Source organism: Notamacropus eugenii, chromosome 2 (assembly GCF_028372415.1).
Source record: "Notamacropus eugenii isolate mMacEug1 chromosome 2, mMacEug1.pri_v2, whole genome shotgun sequence".
NCBI lineage: Eukaryota > Metazoa > Chordata > Mammalia > Diprotodontia > Macropodidae > Notamacropus > Notamacropus eugenii.
Genome location: NC_092873.1, coordinates 236002896 through 236020885, shown reverse-complemented (window position 1 = coordinate 236020885; position 17990 = coordinate 236002896). Strand labels below are relative to the sequence as shown.

The 17990-nt window shown below is 36.3% G+C and overlaps 1 protein-coding gene and 1 pseudogene across 5 annotated transcripts in view; both read right to left on the bottom strand.

Annotated features, from left to right (window-relative positions):
• Nucleotides 1-17990, bottom strand: part of LOC140526994 (utrophin-like) — a 262618-nt gene that overhangs the window by 63454 nt on the left and 181174 nt on the right. For all 5 annotated transcript variants that reach the window (XM_072643607.1, XM_072643609.1, XM_072643608.1 and 2 more), the window contains 4 exons: nucleotides 16518-16719; nucleotides 10826-10911; nucleotides 4535-4692; nucleotides 2041-2207 (listed from right to left, as the gene is read on the bottom strand). In XM_072643607.1, the coding sequence (XP_072499708.1) occupies nucleotides 2041-2207; nucleotides 4535-4692; nucleotides 10826-10911; nucleotides 16518-16719 (613 nt within the window). The remainder of the gene's footprint in view (nucleotides 1-2040; nucleotides 2208-4534; nucleotides 4693-10825; nucleotides 10912-16517; nucleotides 16720-17990) is intronic.
• Nucleotides 4704-7541, bottom strand: LOC140530422 (glycine amidinotransferase, mitochondrial-like; annotated as a pseudogene).

Here is a 17990-nt window from a genome sequence, read left to right as displayed (position 1 = left end):
ATGTAAGACCATATTCTCAGCTAATGAGGATAATGGTCAGTGGGGGGAGGAGGGATTTGCATTAGGGTCTATATAAATCACTATCCTTTTCTTTGTCTTAGGCTTTCCTACTCCTACAGGTGAGCCCGGCTTCTCCAGAATCAAATAAATCACTTTTCTGTCACCACTTTGAGAGGCCTCTGAGTAATTGATTTATGTAGGGACCTGAGCCATCCCACACAGGACCTTTCGTGAGTTTAGTTTGAACAAATATCATAGTTTTGGCCACATCTTCAGTACAATTCTGTTTTAATAAATAATAAAAACGACAAGATAAACATTAGAAAAATAGACACAAAGTTGAATGAGAGTAACACTGGATTCCACCAAGAATGAAAAAGCCTTGTCAAGAGAAAGTGATGTAAGGCCCATTACCTAGTATTCCAGAAAAGGATCAGAGAAAGTGATCCTTTTTTGGAACAGATACAGCTTGGTCACCTGAAAGGAAAACTTACATTTATTTGTATTTATTTTACATATCTCTATAAATATATGTGAGGTTTCTGATTACCAACCTGGGTGATTGAAGATGTGCGCATAAAATTTTGAGTGGTGCTATTAAAAATTCTGAGACTGCCATTTTTATATTTCCAAATTAAGTTTGCAAATGTTTACTGCTAGCTTCCTTGAATGACATATAGAAAAACCTGAAGGAGCTTCTTAGAACAATCTCTCTGGGCAATGACATCTTTGATGAATGTTTATCTTGGAAGGGGCCTTGAGAAAAGGCCACGCTAGCAAGTAATATATAACAGGGTCAAATCAAGGACAGATGAAGATAAATTGGCTTTAGGCAAGGATATTGGGAGGTTGAAACAAGGTGATATAAAACACGTTTCAAACATTAAAGCTCTACGTAAATGCCAGTTGTAATAACAATAATAATAATAATAATTTTTTGCTTACAGTCATTAGGGCTGTAGCACAGTAACTATACCACTCTAGTTACAGTCATTTGGGCTGTGCAGTGGTAGAGTGCCAACCCTGCAGTCAGGAGGACCGTAGCTCCAGACACTTCTTAGCTGTGTGACCCTGGGCAAGTTGCTTAACCTCTGTTTGCCTCAGTCTCCCCATCTTTAAAATGAGCTGGGGAAAGAAATGGCAAGCTGCTCTAGTATCTCTGCCAAGGGAAGCTCACATGGGGACATGAAGAGTCAGAGCCAACTGAAGAAAGGATGACACAGCAGGGGATCTCCGCTCTGCCCCTCTACTGCACTACTGCTAAGCTCAAGGAATGCTTATGGAGCAGTACAGGGGCATACTGGCAAATGTTTCATTATCTAGCTCTTGAGGAGAAATACATATACATGCAAACTTTTAAGGTTAGGTTGCCTTATTAGTACTTTCTTAAAATTAAGACGGCCAACAAAACAATAAACAACCTATGGTTTTAAATCACCAATTTATAAGGAATAAATATGCCTACTGAAAACTTAACCACCAGCACTCCCTAGTTAAAGCTGGATCCAGGACACTCCCAGCTTTTGGGTTGGGATGAGGGGAGATCGGAAAACAAGGATTCCTGGCACACCGTCTACATTTAATATGATCACGTGCACAAGACAAGAAATTAACAAGTAGGGTCATTCATTTCTTTAAAGGAAAATTTGTAAAAAGCTAAATATAATTTTGGCACTTCTCAGTTCGCATTTCTAAGTTACTTCTTGTTCACTGGGAATAAGCCTAAAAGGCTCAGTCTCAAAGATGCAGAAGTACTTCAGCTTCACTGTATTCTGACAGCCTACCGAATCCCAGCAAGCGTTGTTGGTGCTGGAGTTTGGCTGGGAATCATGCACGGATGCTTTTGTAACCTGTGGAAAGGTCATGGAATGCAAACTGATATCACAATGTTACAATTCTGCAGAAACACCAAGAACTTGTAAGTCTGAGAACGACTGAGGAATGAGTGCCAAAGGGAGATTAGAAGGGTAAGTGACATCACAATAAGGAAGGGGCACACCATGTATGAAACCCAAAATCTGACCATAAAACTTCTCTTACCTGAAGCCAACCATAGGATATGCTTTACATAGGTTGCATTTTGCCTGATGTTTGGCAGTCTCTGCGGATGCTACTCGGTGGAAAACTGACAGCCATGCCATGGACTGTGGATCCAACCGCATCCATTCCTGAAAATCGGTTACACTTATCTCTGGTTTATTGTTAGTCTGTTAAAAAAAAAATTAAATAATTTGAATGGAAGCAGAGATGAACATTTAATATCTATATAAAAATTCATCGCAATCTCCTAGTCCTTTCTTGGAATTTTGCAGATCTTGAAGCTGACATCAAAGGGAAGCTTAGTGATCCTGGACCAAAAAAACACTTAATTTTTCTTGATCTCAATTTCCTGATGGGTGAGATAAGAGGCTGGGTTTCATGATCACTAAGGTTTTTTCTTCTGTTACACATTTCTATAACAGTAAGAACAGAAACAGTTGTACAGAATAAGAAGAAAATATATATCATTTAGGATTAATTTTTTACACTTTTCAAAAGTACTGTAAAATTATTGCTAATGCATTGGTCCAACCATGTTACCCTAATATTCAAAAAACTACAGTGGCTTTCTATCATGTCCAGCACCAAATAAAAAATTCTGCTTGGCATTCAAAGCCCTTCTGGGCTCCCTAACCTCTACCCCAACTCCCACAATCTCATATACTCTTTGACAGAGTGATATTGGCATCCTTGCTATTCCAAGAATAACACTCTCTCTATCCAATAAGGGCACTTTCTCTGGTTGCCCCCTTCCTCTTCAACCCCCATCCTTGGAATGCTCTAATTTCTGATATTTGCTTTCTAGACTCCATGGCATTCTTAGTTTAAATCTCACCTTATACAGGAAGCCTTTCCTAATAGTCTTAATTATACTGCTATCCCTCTTTAAATTATTTCATTATTAAATTAAATTATCATCCTGTATTTACTTTATTTGTACAAATGTATCTGCCCATTATTTCCACCTCTACCACCACCACCAAGGTCAAGAGATGTCTATTACCTTTCTCTGTATCCTCAGCACTTAGCACAACGCCTGATACATAACAAGAACTTAATAAACGATTATTAACTGACTGATTATTGCTTTTCATCATCTCTTGATCCATACACAACCTGAGTGATCTTCTAAGATCATTAAATGTCTATTAAAAAGACCAAAATATCCACCATCATCAACAAATTTTGGAGGCCAATATTTCAGTTAGATTTGGTTATCTTTTTGTCAAATGAAATTTGAAATTCATATGTTTCCTAAAGGAAAGCATTCTTGCTATTTCACCAAATGCTCCAAACCAGCATGAGGTCAGACTGGAGAATGCACAAAATTCTGCTTCTGTGAATTAATTTTATAAAAACTTCCAGAGGGCAAAATAACAAATTCTATAAAATCTGTCCCTAATATGAAAGAACTTCCAAATGTACAAGATTAAATTTTGATTAATTTATTCTCTTGTAGCTGAGAGCAATCCATGTTCCTGTGTGTGAAAATGACTTATACTTGCACAAACAATTTGTAAAGATGGACATTGCCAAGTATTGACAAATTTGCAATTTCTCTCTCTCCTAAAGGAAATTAATCCATTGCTGTAAAAAGAGGGAAAGTTTTTGAGCAATGGTTGCCATTAAACTGTAACATGTTTTAGCTCTAAAAGAAAGTCTATGCAAAATTCTCCCCACTCTCACCCTCAGCTGAATAAGTCATACAGTTTTATATCCTTTGGTAAAATCTTAGCCTTCCTTACATATACTGTTTGGATACTAATATAGGTACAACAGTAATACTAACATTTTAGGATGATAATTATCCATGAGAAATACTATATATAACATAAAGGGCTCTCCTAATGTTTTCGCAGCATAAAGTTTCCCAATAGTATTCTTAAGTCACCACAGTACTGGATCTGAGTCCAAATCCTACTTGTGCCACTTACTAGCTGTGATTTCCTAGCTCTCTACATATTTGTTGTGAGACCTTGGGACATCTCACTTCTATGGACCTCAGTGTCCTGAGGGGGTTGAAAGAGAGAACCTCTAGGGTCACTTGTGGCTCTACATCTATGATCCTCTTTCAGTTACTTAGAATGCTCTTTGAAAAAATATGCATCAAGATAAGAGTGATACTTTCAGAGTAATTCTACTTTTTATCTACAAAATTCTTTTGCTTTGGAAAGCTCAGAGCATGTTACATTCAAGTAGACCACTGTTACTCTCACAACATCCCTACGAGTTCAATATAATTGTCCACTAAAAGAGAGCATATTGTGTTGCAGTGAAGCCTTGAGACAGAACCTAGAATGAGGAACTGGATATGTTGGTTTCAGTTCTATGGGCAAGGCAGAAGCCAGAACAGAAGGAGCTGAGAAGTAGGTGATGAGGAAATACAGACAATCAGAACAGACTAGTCTCTCCAGAAGTTGGGAGTGAAGAAATGAGGGGGCAGAAAAGCAACAGAAATGTTTCAGTCTGAAGACATTCCTTGAGATGTTTTTACCTGCTGGAAGCAGCTTCGAACGCTAGGTCCAATATTGCTGCCACCAAAAGCTGCTACTTCTCCAAGTTGTTTAGGGATCTGTATTACATCATGAAGTAGAAGGGCAAGCTGCCTTTCGTCACACATCTCCCTAGACCCTGCTACCACCTTAAAGAGATCTGGAACAGAAAAATAGATCAGTTTAGTATCAACCTGCTTAGAGACCTCTTGCTACATATATGATATGTATAAAATATACACACATACACAAACATATGAAAATATAAAAATTTACTGTGCTTTATGATCATAATTCAACTCTAGAAACAAAAACATTTCAAAGGGGAAAGAACTCATGAACTCTAAAGTCCTTCAATAACCATAGTCCAAAATATTGAAAGGTATCTGACCATCAGCTAATTGGCTAAACTGCACCTAACTGTAGAAAATTAGACTCTGTATGCCAATCATAATTACAAGCTTATCGCTAAATAAAAATATATTCTTTCAAAGTGACACATTATGTCTGTGACCTAGTTTTATGAACTCAATATGGGTTTACCTTCCTATTCAGAGACAGTGTGTCAAAACAAATTTTCTTCTACAACCTGTCAGAGAGAGATATTCTGAACAGTAAACATTTAAATTTTGACAGACCTGTTTTTTATTCTCAATGCCAAATACATCACTTGGAAACACACCACATGTACTTATACTATACCCTATATGAATTATAATTAAACACTTTTGCTTCCTGAGTTAACTTTCTAAGCTTTTCTCTCTCGCATTGTTTTAGGAGTCACTCTCATTCTCTCTATTGAAGGAAATACATTTGTACAGATCTCAAAGACAAATTGCTACCAATTTGTGTAAACCCTTAATTCTAAGTCCTTTCTAATCACAGAAAGAAAAACCATAAGCTAACGGTTTTTTAATTATCTTGGCTCAACAAATAATGAGTCTTCTTCTTCTGGTTTTGGCAGCAGTTTCTTTTCACTACAATGCAACATTTCAGGTATAAAAATGTTTACTATATTTCCAATAAGTATAGTAAAATCAGTCAAATAAGTTAGTTTATTTGGTGGGGAGGAATTTCAAAAAAATTTCATTTAATGAAGTAAACAAATTATTTCTAGAAACAAGTTTCTAAATAGAGGGAGAATACAAATATAAATGTTCTCCATATGAAGCTTTAGTGAACAGAATGATATTATCCATTTGCTTACATAATCTTAAAATATTCTCAAATAATGTTACAAGCAATCTCATTTTGTTTTAGTCTCAATACCAGTCTAACATGTATCAGTCCTGATGAAAAGCAGGCTAGTGATGGATCTAATATTGTCAAAATTCTACTCTTAAAGTAGCTGAGTCAAGTACAGGGACATTGACACAGTAATTACAATGAAGTATGACTTTAATTATAAAGGATACACAGGGGAAGGCAATTCAATTGAGATAAATTTAATTTTCATCATCATTTGTTCAAATATATTGGATTAAAACAGTTTTTTAAATTTAAAGACTACTACAATAAAAATGCCTTCCATATCATTTTGAAACTGATACTATTTTGTAAATATTTTATGTCACTACTTTTCACACACACACACACACACACACACACACACACACACACACACACAAAGACCCATCTTTTGAATAGCAGTATTCAGTTGGAAGAGTTGTGTATGGCTGTAAGTCATTGCATACGTTAGTGAAGAATTAAGAGACTTTACTGGAGAGTTGCATGATGAGCATGAGCAAACTGCAATATAAAATCAAGAACTCTGAAGCAGAAGTAGAACTGAAACAAAGAATATTATCAGTGAAACATTTGATTGAAAAAGATGTCAAGTATAAAGGCTGATACTATAAACAAATTAGGGGAGCAAGGAATAGTTTGTCAGATTTATGGAGAATGGAGAAATTCATGACCAAACAAGAGATTCGAGAACATTATGAAATGCAAAATGGATAATTTTGATTACATTAAATTGAAAACTTTTTGTACAAACAAATCCAATGCAACCAAGATTAGAAGGGAAGCAGAAAGCTGGGAAACAAATGTGATAAAACCTCATTTCTAAAATATATAGAGAACTGAGTCAAACTTACAAGAATACAAGTCATTCCTCAATTGATAAATGGTCAAAGGATACGAACAGGCAGTTTTCAAAGGAAGAAATTAAAGCTACTGCATCCACTCAATGCTCAGGTAATTAGCTACCTGGCTTCTCTGTGCAAAAGTATCTCTTCCAGCTCAAATGAAGTCAGCAGCGTCAAGACATGGCTCATACTCAGTCGTCACAAATTTTCAGCGAGCAGCCAGTTTGTGTCTGTCTTCTACAGAATAGACTGGATAATTCTGGTCATAAAGCTTATCAGCCATTGTGGGCTTACGAGCAGTTGTCCACTTAGCCCCACAATGGAAATAATCTTTGAAAACTGATCTGTATGCTCGATACTCAAAGAAGTGTGCACACCATGCTATGGGAGCTTCAACGATTTCATTTCCAACTACAATCAGAATTTCTCTGAGTATTGCAGCATACAGACCTGTAGACTCAAAATCTGGTGTTTTGTACTTGAAATACCAATCGATGGGATCGGGTCTCTTAACGATCACTCCTTCCATTTTCAAAATAATGGACATTTCTTCAATTTCAGCAACAGCCCTTTTCAAATGCTCCTTGGGAAAATACCGGCTTCCATGCTGCTGGTAAAATGGGCAATACCTTTCATATGTACTTGCTTTAAGTTCCACAGTGAATGGTGGAACACTGGCATTTTCAGCTCTGCCTACAATCACCTCCTCAAGTGGGTCCCATTCATTATAGGAGGAGACAGGGCAGACCTTGGGAATAAAGCCTGTGGCCTTGTCCTCAGCAGCAAAGGAGTTTCTGGAGGCTGCTGCAGCCTGGGTGCTCTGGAAAGTTTGCTGCACCCATCCTGTAAAGACTCTGCTGAGCTGAGACTGATGTAGTGCACCCGCAGCATCTCCCTGAGTGAAGCTGCTCTGCTCTGCTCAGTCTCTGCTGGGGCAGCGCGGCAAGCGGAGGGCTCCCCGCAAGGCACACAGGCGACACGCCTTGAGATCAGATTTCTTTTAAAGGCAAAACCTCCATAATTAGGTTTTTATGAAAGATATAAAGAGGCTTGAGTCAAGAAATCCAATGGAAGTTTCATGGGGGTGAAGACAATGGAGTTGGACCCTAGAGAAATCAATGCCAAGGTTGACATCAATTGACCCTGACTGAATTGAAGCTCTGTCATTGAATTTAAAAAGCAGGATGACTTGAATATTAATGTTAACAAAAGAGACTTTATTGAAAACAAAGTCATCATATTTATATGATAAAGTCAAATAGTATCCAAAACTTCTAAAGGACCTTAGAAGAAATCAAAAGAAAAAGAAACTCTATGTGATTCACCACTTTAGGTCTCATCTTTTCAAAGGAAAAAAATCATCTCACTTTCTGAATGAAGCAAGAAAAAGGAATAAGATGCCATACCAATATTTGGACCTAAAGAATCACGGGATGAGAGCCTGAAGCAGATTCCTTCCTAAGTGCTTGGCACACAATAAGCATTCAATAAATAATTTGCATATCTTTACCCAGGAGTGCAACTGAATTTATCACAAATGAGGGTGTCCACATTTCATATGATCCCCTTCACAACAATTGTACTTTCAATCCAAATCAGTTCAGTTCAACAAGGAGAAAGAGTTTATTTTATTCAAGGTACCATGTTAGGCACCAGAGACATAAAGTGGAGCTACTAGAGCCAGCTCAAATTGCAAACTCTGGTAAGTGGCAAATGCTACAAAACAGTTCTTGATTTCATGTTTCGTCAATTATTTAGACTTAAGAAAGAGATGAAGAAAATAATAGTAATGCAGATTAAACTTTAAAAAAAAAGTGCCATGTATACATTTCCCCCTGGAGAGCTAGTTGTTAAACATTGATCAAATGTTTTAAAATGAAATATTAAATAAAATAGTAAAGTAACTTAAATATTGAATATTAACATAATCCTGTACAAATATAAAAACCATTGCTGCCCCCCTTCAAGGAACTTATAATTTAATGGAGGGAACAAGAGAACACACAAACAAGTATGATCTGAAAGTAGATGTCATATGGCCAAAAAAAAAATTACAGACAAAAGATTTAGAGTACAAGTTTGAGAAGAGAATCAGTTTCACCTGCTGGGAATCAGGGAAGGATTCACAGATGAAGGGGCCTCTAAACCAGGTACTGGAAGAAGAATTTTAACATACAGAGATATGGTCAGAGGGCATTATAATTAGGAAGGGCTGACTGAACAAATGAAGGGAAGTAAGAGAGGAAAGAATGAACTGGAGAAACTAGGTCTACAGTATGGCTGGAGCAGACAGCTTGGGAAATATGGCTAGACAGAAGCTATGATGTGTAGGGTATAAAATGTCAGACTCAGTAGACTTGATTTCATCCTATAATAATAGCTGATATGTCTATGGCACTGCAAAGTTTGCTCTTTCCGATTTGAACGTTACAACTTTTGAGATAAATGCTCCAGGTATTAGTGTCTCTGGTTGCTGATGGGAAAACTGCAGAGCAGAGATGTTAAATGACTTTTTTATAGTCATACAGCTAATGTTCAAGGCAGAATCTGAACCCACAGAAAAACAGCAAGTCAGGTGCTGAAGTCATTGAGAAACATGGCAGACTGACGTGAGAGATGGAAGAAGCAGCGATAAAATTAATACAGGCTGATTATAAAAAAAAAAAAAAAAACCTTCCAAAGAGGAGAGGCTGGTGAGTGACATGGTAGAGCAGGGATCTGGAAGAAGCAGTGGAGAGCATGAACGTGAAAGAAGGAGAGACTGGTGAGGGATTTAGAGTATTCAGGAAAATAGCCAAAGTTTTAACATAGTGTCTCTGGCATGATGAAGGTAGTCAAATAATGCTTTGAACTGACTGAAAGACATGAAGGAGGAAAGGATGAAATGGAATTTTGTTTTATTTACTTTTTTAATAAGAGAACAGGGTTACTAGAGGGCACGGTAGAAAAGGCAGGAAAAGAATCCTCAGAACTTGAAAAGAGGCAGGTGCTGAGATAGGGGTAAACATGGTGCAGAGTATGAAAAAAAGGATTTGCACCCTGGCATGGAAAGATTCTGAATGATAGGGATTAGAGGAGCAGGCAATAGACATTTTTTAAGCACTTTCTAAGTGCTAGGCTTTGTGCTAAGCTCTGGGGATACAAAGAAAGGCAAAAGGTAGCTCTCACTTTCAAGGAGCTCACAGTCTCATGGGGAAAACAACACACAAACCTCTATACACAAACACACCAGATAAAAGAAATATTGGAAATACTCAAGAGAGGAAAGTCACTAGAATTCAGAAGAATAAGGAAAAGTTTCCTGTAGAAGGTGGTGTTTTAGCAGCATCCTGAAGAAATAGAAAGCAGGAGGAAAGGAGGGAAAACTTTTCAAGCATGGGAAATAGCCAGTGGAAATGCCTGGGAGTCGAGAGTATCATGTGTGAAAAAAGCAAGGAATCCAGTGTCACCATGCTATAGAATATTTGGGGGTATGGGCAGGGTGAGGAGGGTAAAATGTAAGAAGACTGGAAAGGTAGCAAGGGGTCAGGTTATCAAGGGTTTTGACTGCCAAATAGAGTCTGTTCTATTTGATCCTGAAGATGACAGGGGGCCAAAGGAATTTGCTGAGCAAGGGGAGACACTTTTGGGGGGCAGATGGACTCCTAGCAGGCTACCGAGATAGCTCAGAGATGAGGTGATGGCAACATTTACCTTTCTCCTACCTACGTAATAACTTGCACTTTGGGGCTTCAGTAAGGATAGCTCTTTGTGATTCCACTCCGGAAAACAATTTTTACCTGTAAAAAATGCTCCGCAAAACAAAAGCCTTGTGAAAAGGTTTGTTATTTTTCCTGAATTGCTTAGTTGACTCTCTCCGTCACGGTTATCTGACCTCTTGATCGTACTATCAGTTTTTCATTTCACACAAATGCCCAATCCCATTTCACTGACCCTCCTGGCTGTCAAACTAGCCAAGAAAGCAACCCCCTTCTTCTAAACACAAAACACAAAATCCAATGAACTCAAGAGTGTTCCAAATATATACATCCTTACATCTCAAACTGATTATACTTAAGGTACATTTATTTCTTTTATTAAATGATGTTTTTACACTTTCTCCCCCAAATTTTCACTATTAGAAAATAATTGCCTATGATATCAATAAACACTGCCTTCTAAGGTAAAACTACTTAAATTGGCATAAGACAAGATCTTACTTACAGCTGTATTTCTTCTCAATGGTACCACTGGAGAGAACTATTAATCCAATCTTTAGGGACTGTGCTCTGATTTTTCCGGTCCGGCCCCTAAAATCATAAGATTTACACAACATTAGATATAAATAAATCAGTGAACAGCAGACTCATTTTTCTCCAAGCAACCATTTTCTTGAAAAATAATTATTTGTAAAATCTAGCAATAAGGATAAATCCTCTTTTACTCATTTCTACAGTTTCTTTTTATTTCATCCTAACCCTTGACAGCTGGAATTCAATGCTGTGCCTTCATGTTAGATTTTGGTAATGTGATTTGCTCACCAAGTACACAAGAGTGCACAGAATTACGCAGGAAGCATGAAATAGAAACAAATTTTCAGTTGTTTTTCCCCATAAGCTAAAGTACTTTAATGTTTATGTACACAGAAATATAAACATTCAAATGGGAAAAATTGAAGGGATTTCTCTTTTACAAAAGTATCAGGGAAAGGTGACAGCTCTTCCTGTGTTGAAAAGGTCCACTGCTAAGACCCTATGCCAATGACTAATGGTGGTGTAGCAGTGACTGTGGATTTGTGAAAGGCAGGTCCTACCAAGGCGTCTCTAAGGGTAATGACATATTTGTCACAGGCAGACAGATATACCTGGCCTAGTTAAATTTGGAGCTGAACCCTAGGTTGCTAGAAGGATGAAAGAACTTGATAATTCTGCTCAAAGCAACTCTCAAAGATCATCTAGCAAGTTACAAAGGCACACAGAGACATACTGGCGGACCAAAGGTACATCAACCCAAGGAAATTACAGATCCATGTAATATTTAGAGTATTAAAGGAACTCTTTTGTAGACTGTTAATAATGACACTTAAAATGCCCAGAAAAGGCTAATAATTACTTGGTTAATTATTTATTACTTACTTAGTTCAGATTCAAAGACTGATTAGGGAAGGTCAAGAGACTTCTAAACACTTAAATCACATGATGACTTCACTTTTTGTTATTGCCAATGCAATCTATTCATGCTACTACTTCAATATAATCTGGATGTTGGATAATCAGATATGGAATTCCTATTTAGGGGATATCTGTCAAAATTTGAATACAAAAAGCATTTCTAAATCTACACTGGGAAATGGTTTCATACTATGCAGATGACATACCATCCCAAATGCATTTAAACAGTGGGCTAGCATAACATTTACATCTATGTCTGAAGTAAGAGATAGTTTTTAGAAACAGCATTTATTCCTCTCTCTAATAATGTTAAACATGTTATCTAAACATAAATGCAATTTAATTCCATAAATTGTTTGAAGATGTAAAATGCATTTTTCCAAGGCCTTAAATTTTAAGTATTCTAACTGGGAAATCAAACTCAAAACATGGGAATTTATATTGACTATTAGTATGAAATTTTCTTTGAAAATATGTATACTCATGTGAGCTTTTTCATTCAACCAATGTTGAGTGACCACTCCTTGCATGGCACTAGAGTAGATACAAAATCATTTACCTTCAACATCACTGAGTAATCACTTACTATGTCAAAGACACTTGTTCAAATAAGAATCATCTTTACAAGGGCAGGAACTGTGTCTTATTCATCTTTCTATCAGTCAGTACACAAAGAACATGTCACACAGCCACAGTAGCTAACTGCTAAGGATACCAAAAAAAAAAAAAAGGCAAAACCAGCCCCCGTTCTCAAGGATCTCATAGTTCAGGTGTGCATAGGAGAGAGCATGTGAGCTTAAAAGAAGCCAGGAGTCAGATAAGGAGGGAGTCTCACAGGCATAGAAAACTGGCAGTGGAAATGCTCAGCCAGGAAGGGGTGTCCTTTATGAGGATAAGGAAGTAAACCAGAGCCACTGGATTACAGAATATACTACGAAGGGTGTGGAAGAGGCTTTTTGTCCCTTCACTACTCCTTTATTATTTTCTTTTTGAAAAAAAGTATTTTATTTTCCACCAGTTTCATATAAAAATAATTTTCAATATTTGTTTATAAAATTGAGATGAAGTGATCCTATAGACATACAGATGTAAGGTGTAAGAAATCTGGAAAGGAAAGAAGAGGCCAAATTATGGAGCACTTTTCCCAAACAGAAGATTTTATATTAGATCCTAGAGTGTCAGGTATCCGATGGAGTTTAACAGGAGTGGGGGGGAAGGGGTGGAGATAAGTGACATTGTCTGACTTGACAGTCTAGAGCTTGCCACGCTCTGCACACAGTAAAAGATTAATGCTTGTTAACTTGAATTCAGTGACATACTAGTCCTCACTCTTAATGTCTTCAATATATATTTGTGAAGAAATAGAGTTATGCAACTAAAATAAACTTGTTTGGGAATTTAAGAAATGAAATGAAAAGGTTTAAAAAAGTTTCATAAAGCTTTCTACGAAAATGGGCTAAAAAGCTTTCAAGCCTGAAGTCAATAAATACAAATAGCACTTGTTGTGCTGCCTCTAGTATTGAAATTGGATTACTAAAAGCCCAAGTAATGCAGTTACAATCTGGACTTGATTTTGAAATATAAGCCGTATACTCTTAAGTGCTGGACCAATATTGAAATACTTGTTTCAAACTAGCTCCCAAAAGTTGGGTATTAGGAACTGTATTACTATAAAAGATGTCTGAACTCATTTAAAACATGGATGCTCAGTGAGGAGAATGTAACCACATCAACAACAATGTAATTGAAGCAGGAAAAATCCTCAAAACAAAACATGAAGGAATGGACTGTAACCTCCTGATAACTTCTAAAATATGAATCTCACAATCATTGCTGAACATTCCCATTCCCTAAAGATTTTGGTTGAATATGTTGCCAAAGAAGGAAAAAACTCTCCAACACTGCACAACAAAAAAACACATTAAAATCTATGTGCTTGAGATTCTTCTAAGCACTACAGTAATTTTAAAAAGACATAGGAAACATAGTAAGGAGGTATCATAGTGCAATAATTTAAATTCTTTTGTTGACTACCTAACTTTACAAGGATTTATCAGTTTAAGTAATTTTTCACAATTATCAATTAGTTTTAAAGAATTTAAGACATGCTTCCTACAATTAAAACTATATCTTCCCCTAAGGTTGTGAACATTAGATGTTAAAATAATAAGCTAAATTTTTCAGGCTAGCACTTAAATAACGATTTAAACAGTTCTCATTTCAGTTGACTATTCTCCAAAGGGCATATTTTAAAAACAAAAAGCAACTTTCAGTTAGAGAAGATAGACTTAGGATAGAAATTTAATGAGAAAATGGGCTATTCATTAGATATATTATTCATGGATTATTCAGAATAATAGAATTCAGAGGTCTCCTTGAAGGCTTGAAAATATATCAAAGGAAGAACTGCCTCCTACAGAGGTTAATAAAGGCAGAAAGATGTCAAGGTAAAACAGCAATGAACTGAGATGAGGGCTAAGAAACTCTGCTTCCAACTTAGGTGTCTTGGCTTTTTGGTAAATAGCTTTTAGTTATGTAGCACTTTGGGGGTTCAGAAAGCACTTTGCATATGCCATCTCATTTTAAAATTTATTTATTTAATCTCCAACTTATGGAATTAAAAAAACATTTCTGAAACATTATTATTGGACATGAAACTGCAAATCTATTATGTACAACTTGGTACTCCTCTTAAATACATAATAATGTAAAAAATAAATGTTATATATAATAGATGTAAGCATTATATATAACATATATAATAAAAGTTATCATGTAATTTTTTTCCTTTCCTCCTGACCCTAGAGATGGCTACATAAAGGTACAAAATATGTGTGTATGTACATACATATATGTATGCATGTATGTATATATATGTAAAAATCATTCTATACATACTTCTATCAGTTCTTTCTCTGGATGCAGATAGTATCTTCCTTCTTACATTCTTTGGAGTTAATTTAGATATTTATAATAGTCAAAATGAGTTATTTACTCATTTCAAGATTTGATTTCTCCATCTGAAGAGACTGGCTCCCTTTAATGTCTAAAATTACATGATCTATATTCTCCATGTATGAAACAAATTAGGCTAAAAGGTGATACCAAATGACAGTCCAAATAAGTTTTGGAAGGGCTTCCAACCTTACTATCTGAACAGGAAGAAACCTCATAGATCATTTAATCCAGTACTATATAAAGAGGAAGAGAATGAAGCTGACAGGGGTGGAGACATACTTAGATAAGTTTCACAATAGATTCATAATACATTGTTTTTTCAAAGGAAAGGGTATATTAGGAAGAAATGGAAGGCTGCTGTCAGAAGGAAATTTGTGATCTCTCCAAATATTCCTTTGGTACAGGATCAAGGATAGAATATTAGACCAGAGAGGTTCATTAAGCTTTTCTTGGGTTCTTGTGATAAGAGGACAATTATATAAATTCTGTGTGTCCTGGCTACTGGGCTGATTATTTCAAAAGCATCATTTGTGGATATAAAATAATATCTGAGTAACACTTTCCCCAAGCATACATTTGTGAGAGGAGGAGCACCAAGGATAATTTCCATAGAACAAAGTATATACGAGCTCTTCTCCTCTGCCTCTTCTCCGTTCCCTACAGGTACAGATCACAAAGTAAGGATTCTTTCTCTCCCACTCATTACATAAACACAGTACTCATGGAAATTGCCAAAGTATCTAATACATTACTGAGACTGAAAACTTGAAAGCATGAATTTTTGTTCCAAAAGGTAGTTGGCTTTCAAAACAAAGGCAAAATAGTTTCAAGAGGATACTAAAAGCATCTTTATCAACAACAAGAAAATCCAAATTATAGAAGAGAAATTGAAACTAAATTTAAAAATGATTCAAAAGTATATTTGGGGGAAAAAAGCAAATTCATAATGGTAACTGAGAGTGCTACTTATTATAAGCACTTCAATGACTAAAAGTATTTAAGATAACAACTGCTACTACTTATTTACCAAAATAGTATGAATTCAACTCAGATGTTTCACAACTAAAAATTTTCTTAAAAATGACAGTTTTCAGTTAAATTGTAGGTAGAGCAAATGGTATCACCACCTCATTTCTTTATATCTAAATTTTATTTTCTAAACTTGAGTATTTCTCAATTATTTAGCTCTCATAGAAGTAAGGGGGGAAAGCTGATAAGCATACAGCTAATAAAGAATTGGGGGGGGCTTGAGAGGAAAAGTAACGGCCAAAAGAATCAAATTTCATCTTTGCATACTTTAACCGCCCCCCCCCCCCCGAAAAATGAATAATCCCTAATGTGTCAAAAATGTCAGCCCAGAGCAGGGGTTTTTGGTACTGATTGTTCTATTAATGCATTATCTAAATTCAAAACGGTATAAAAATATCTATAGATGAGTGTTACTGTGAGCTACAAAGATTTTCATGGTAACCAGTAGCAGCTACATTAAATCCCCGGCAATGACATGAATGCTTCTAATAGCTGGATTCACTACCAGAAGCATTATGCACATGTGTCAACATTACAACACCTAAAATAAATGGCAAGAACAAATTTACTCCGCCCAAATGCTAATTTTTAAATGCAATTCAAGTGGCATTTCAGTAATCCTAGTGAGGAAAATAATTCAGACACTCAAAAAAGATTCAGTTCTAAACACACTATTTTTTTTTAAAAAAATCAAGTTTTGTGACTTTCTTTTATCAACATAGCTCATCTGAACAGATTGTAAAGACATGTAAACTTACTCGTCATAGACGTTGAGTAGCCAATTAAGGCACATATCTATACAGAGTGGAATGTTGATCTCGTCGTGATGTGACTGTTCCAGCATCTCATAAATCTTTGTCAGAAATCTGATGACCTCAGGGACGTAGATGCATCTTTCACTCTGGTTTAGTCTGTCGTGCTGTAAGATGTCATTTGCCGTCTCGACTTCTAATAGATGTACTAATCAGAAGGACAAGGAGAGAAAGAAATTGACTTGACAAATTAGATCAAGGAATGTTGCTTAAAACAAAGTATTAACCTTCCCAAATTTGTGTATTCACTATGCTTGCCTAATTCTTGCTAAGACGTGTTTTTAGCAATTTCCTTTACTTCAGGTCTGGGAAATATGGCATTGTTGAAAGACTGAAGAACTTCCAAATCAAAAACTGAGTCCTGGCTCTTCCAATAAAGAGCAGGGGGATGGAGTTTGATTGCCTTGAGTCTCAGTTTTCACACTGGTAATACATTGCTCACATAAGAATGACAGCACCTTTAAGTGATCATAAAACATTCAGGAAATAGGACTTTTTTAAACAGAAAGTTTCACGAGGTAATCATTGAGCACTCTATAGCCAATTAACAACTCCAAATAGTATTTCCCAGAGATGTATGATTCATCTGTGGGGAAACTGAGGCTAACAGACGCTGATAATCCACTGTGTTACAGATGATGTCAGGGAAAAATCTTAATTTGTTTAATCAGAGTTGGAATTTGCATTTTCCTTAATTTCTATTCCTATTAGCATAATCTGTCTTTAATTGAAGCTTCTAAAAGGCAAGAACTTTGCCTCTGTAAAACAGTACACACAGAAAAACACTTAAAAGAATGTGTTTTTTTATTGGTCATTTAGTTGCATGCGACTCTTGGTGACCCCATTTGAGGTTTCCTTGGCAAAGACATTGGAGGGATTTGACATTTCCTTCTCCAGCTCATTGTAGATAAGGCAAACGGGGTTAAGTGACTTTGCCAGGGTCACACCGATACTAAGTATCTGAGGTCACATTTGAAATCAGGTCCTCCTGACTCCAGGGCTGGCACTCTATACACTGTGCCACTTAGATGCTCTATTTAAAGAAATAACATCCACATGACATGTCCCCATAATTATTAAGAACCAGCCATATAAAAACAAAATGCTAGAAGTCATTTGAATTCTTAAGTTAATTAATCCAGTGACACAGAGTTACTTTTAAGAGTAAAGTACATTCTGACTATATGACCCAAAGCTTTATCCAGTACCAGCAAGTCCTAAGTCTCTTGGATCAGGTCATGCTTTCCTTTCTTCCAGAGAAGGTCTTCTCAGCTACACAGCAGTGACAGTAAATTTGCCACATCTAAAAGTCCAGGATGACTTTGATTTCTCGTGATTTCCTTTGACACTGTCTTTGCCTTAGTGCCTAAGCAGGCAAAAGTTTTTCTGAAGTAAATCACATTTAGAGACCTTCAGAAA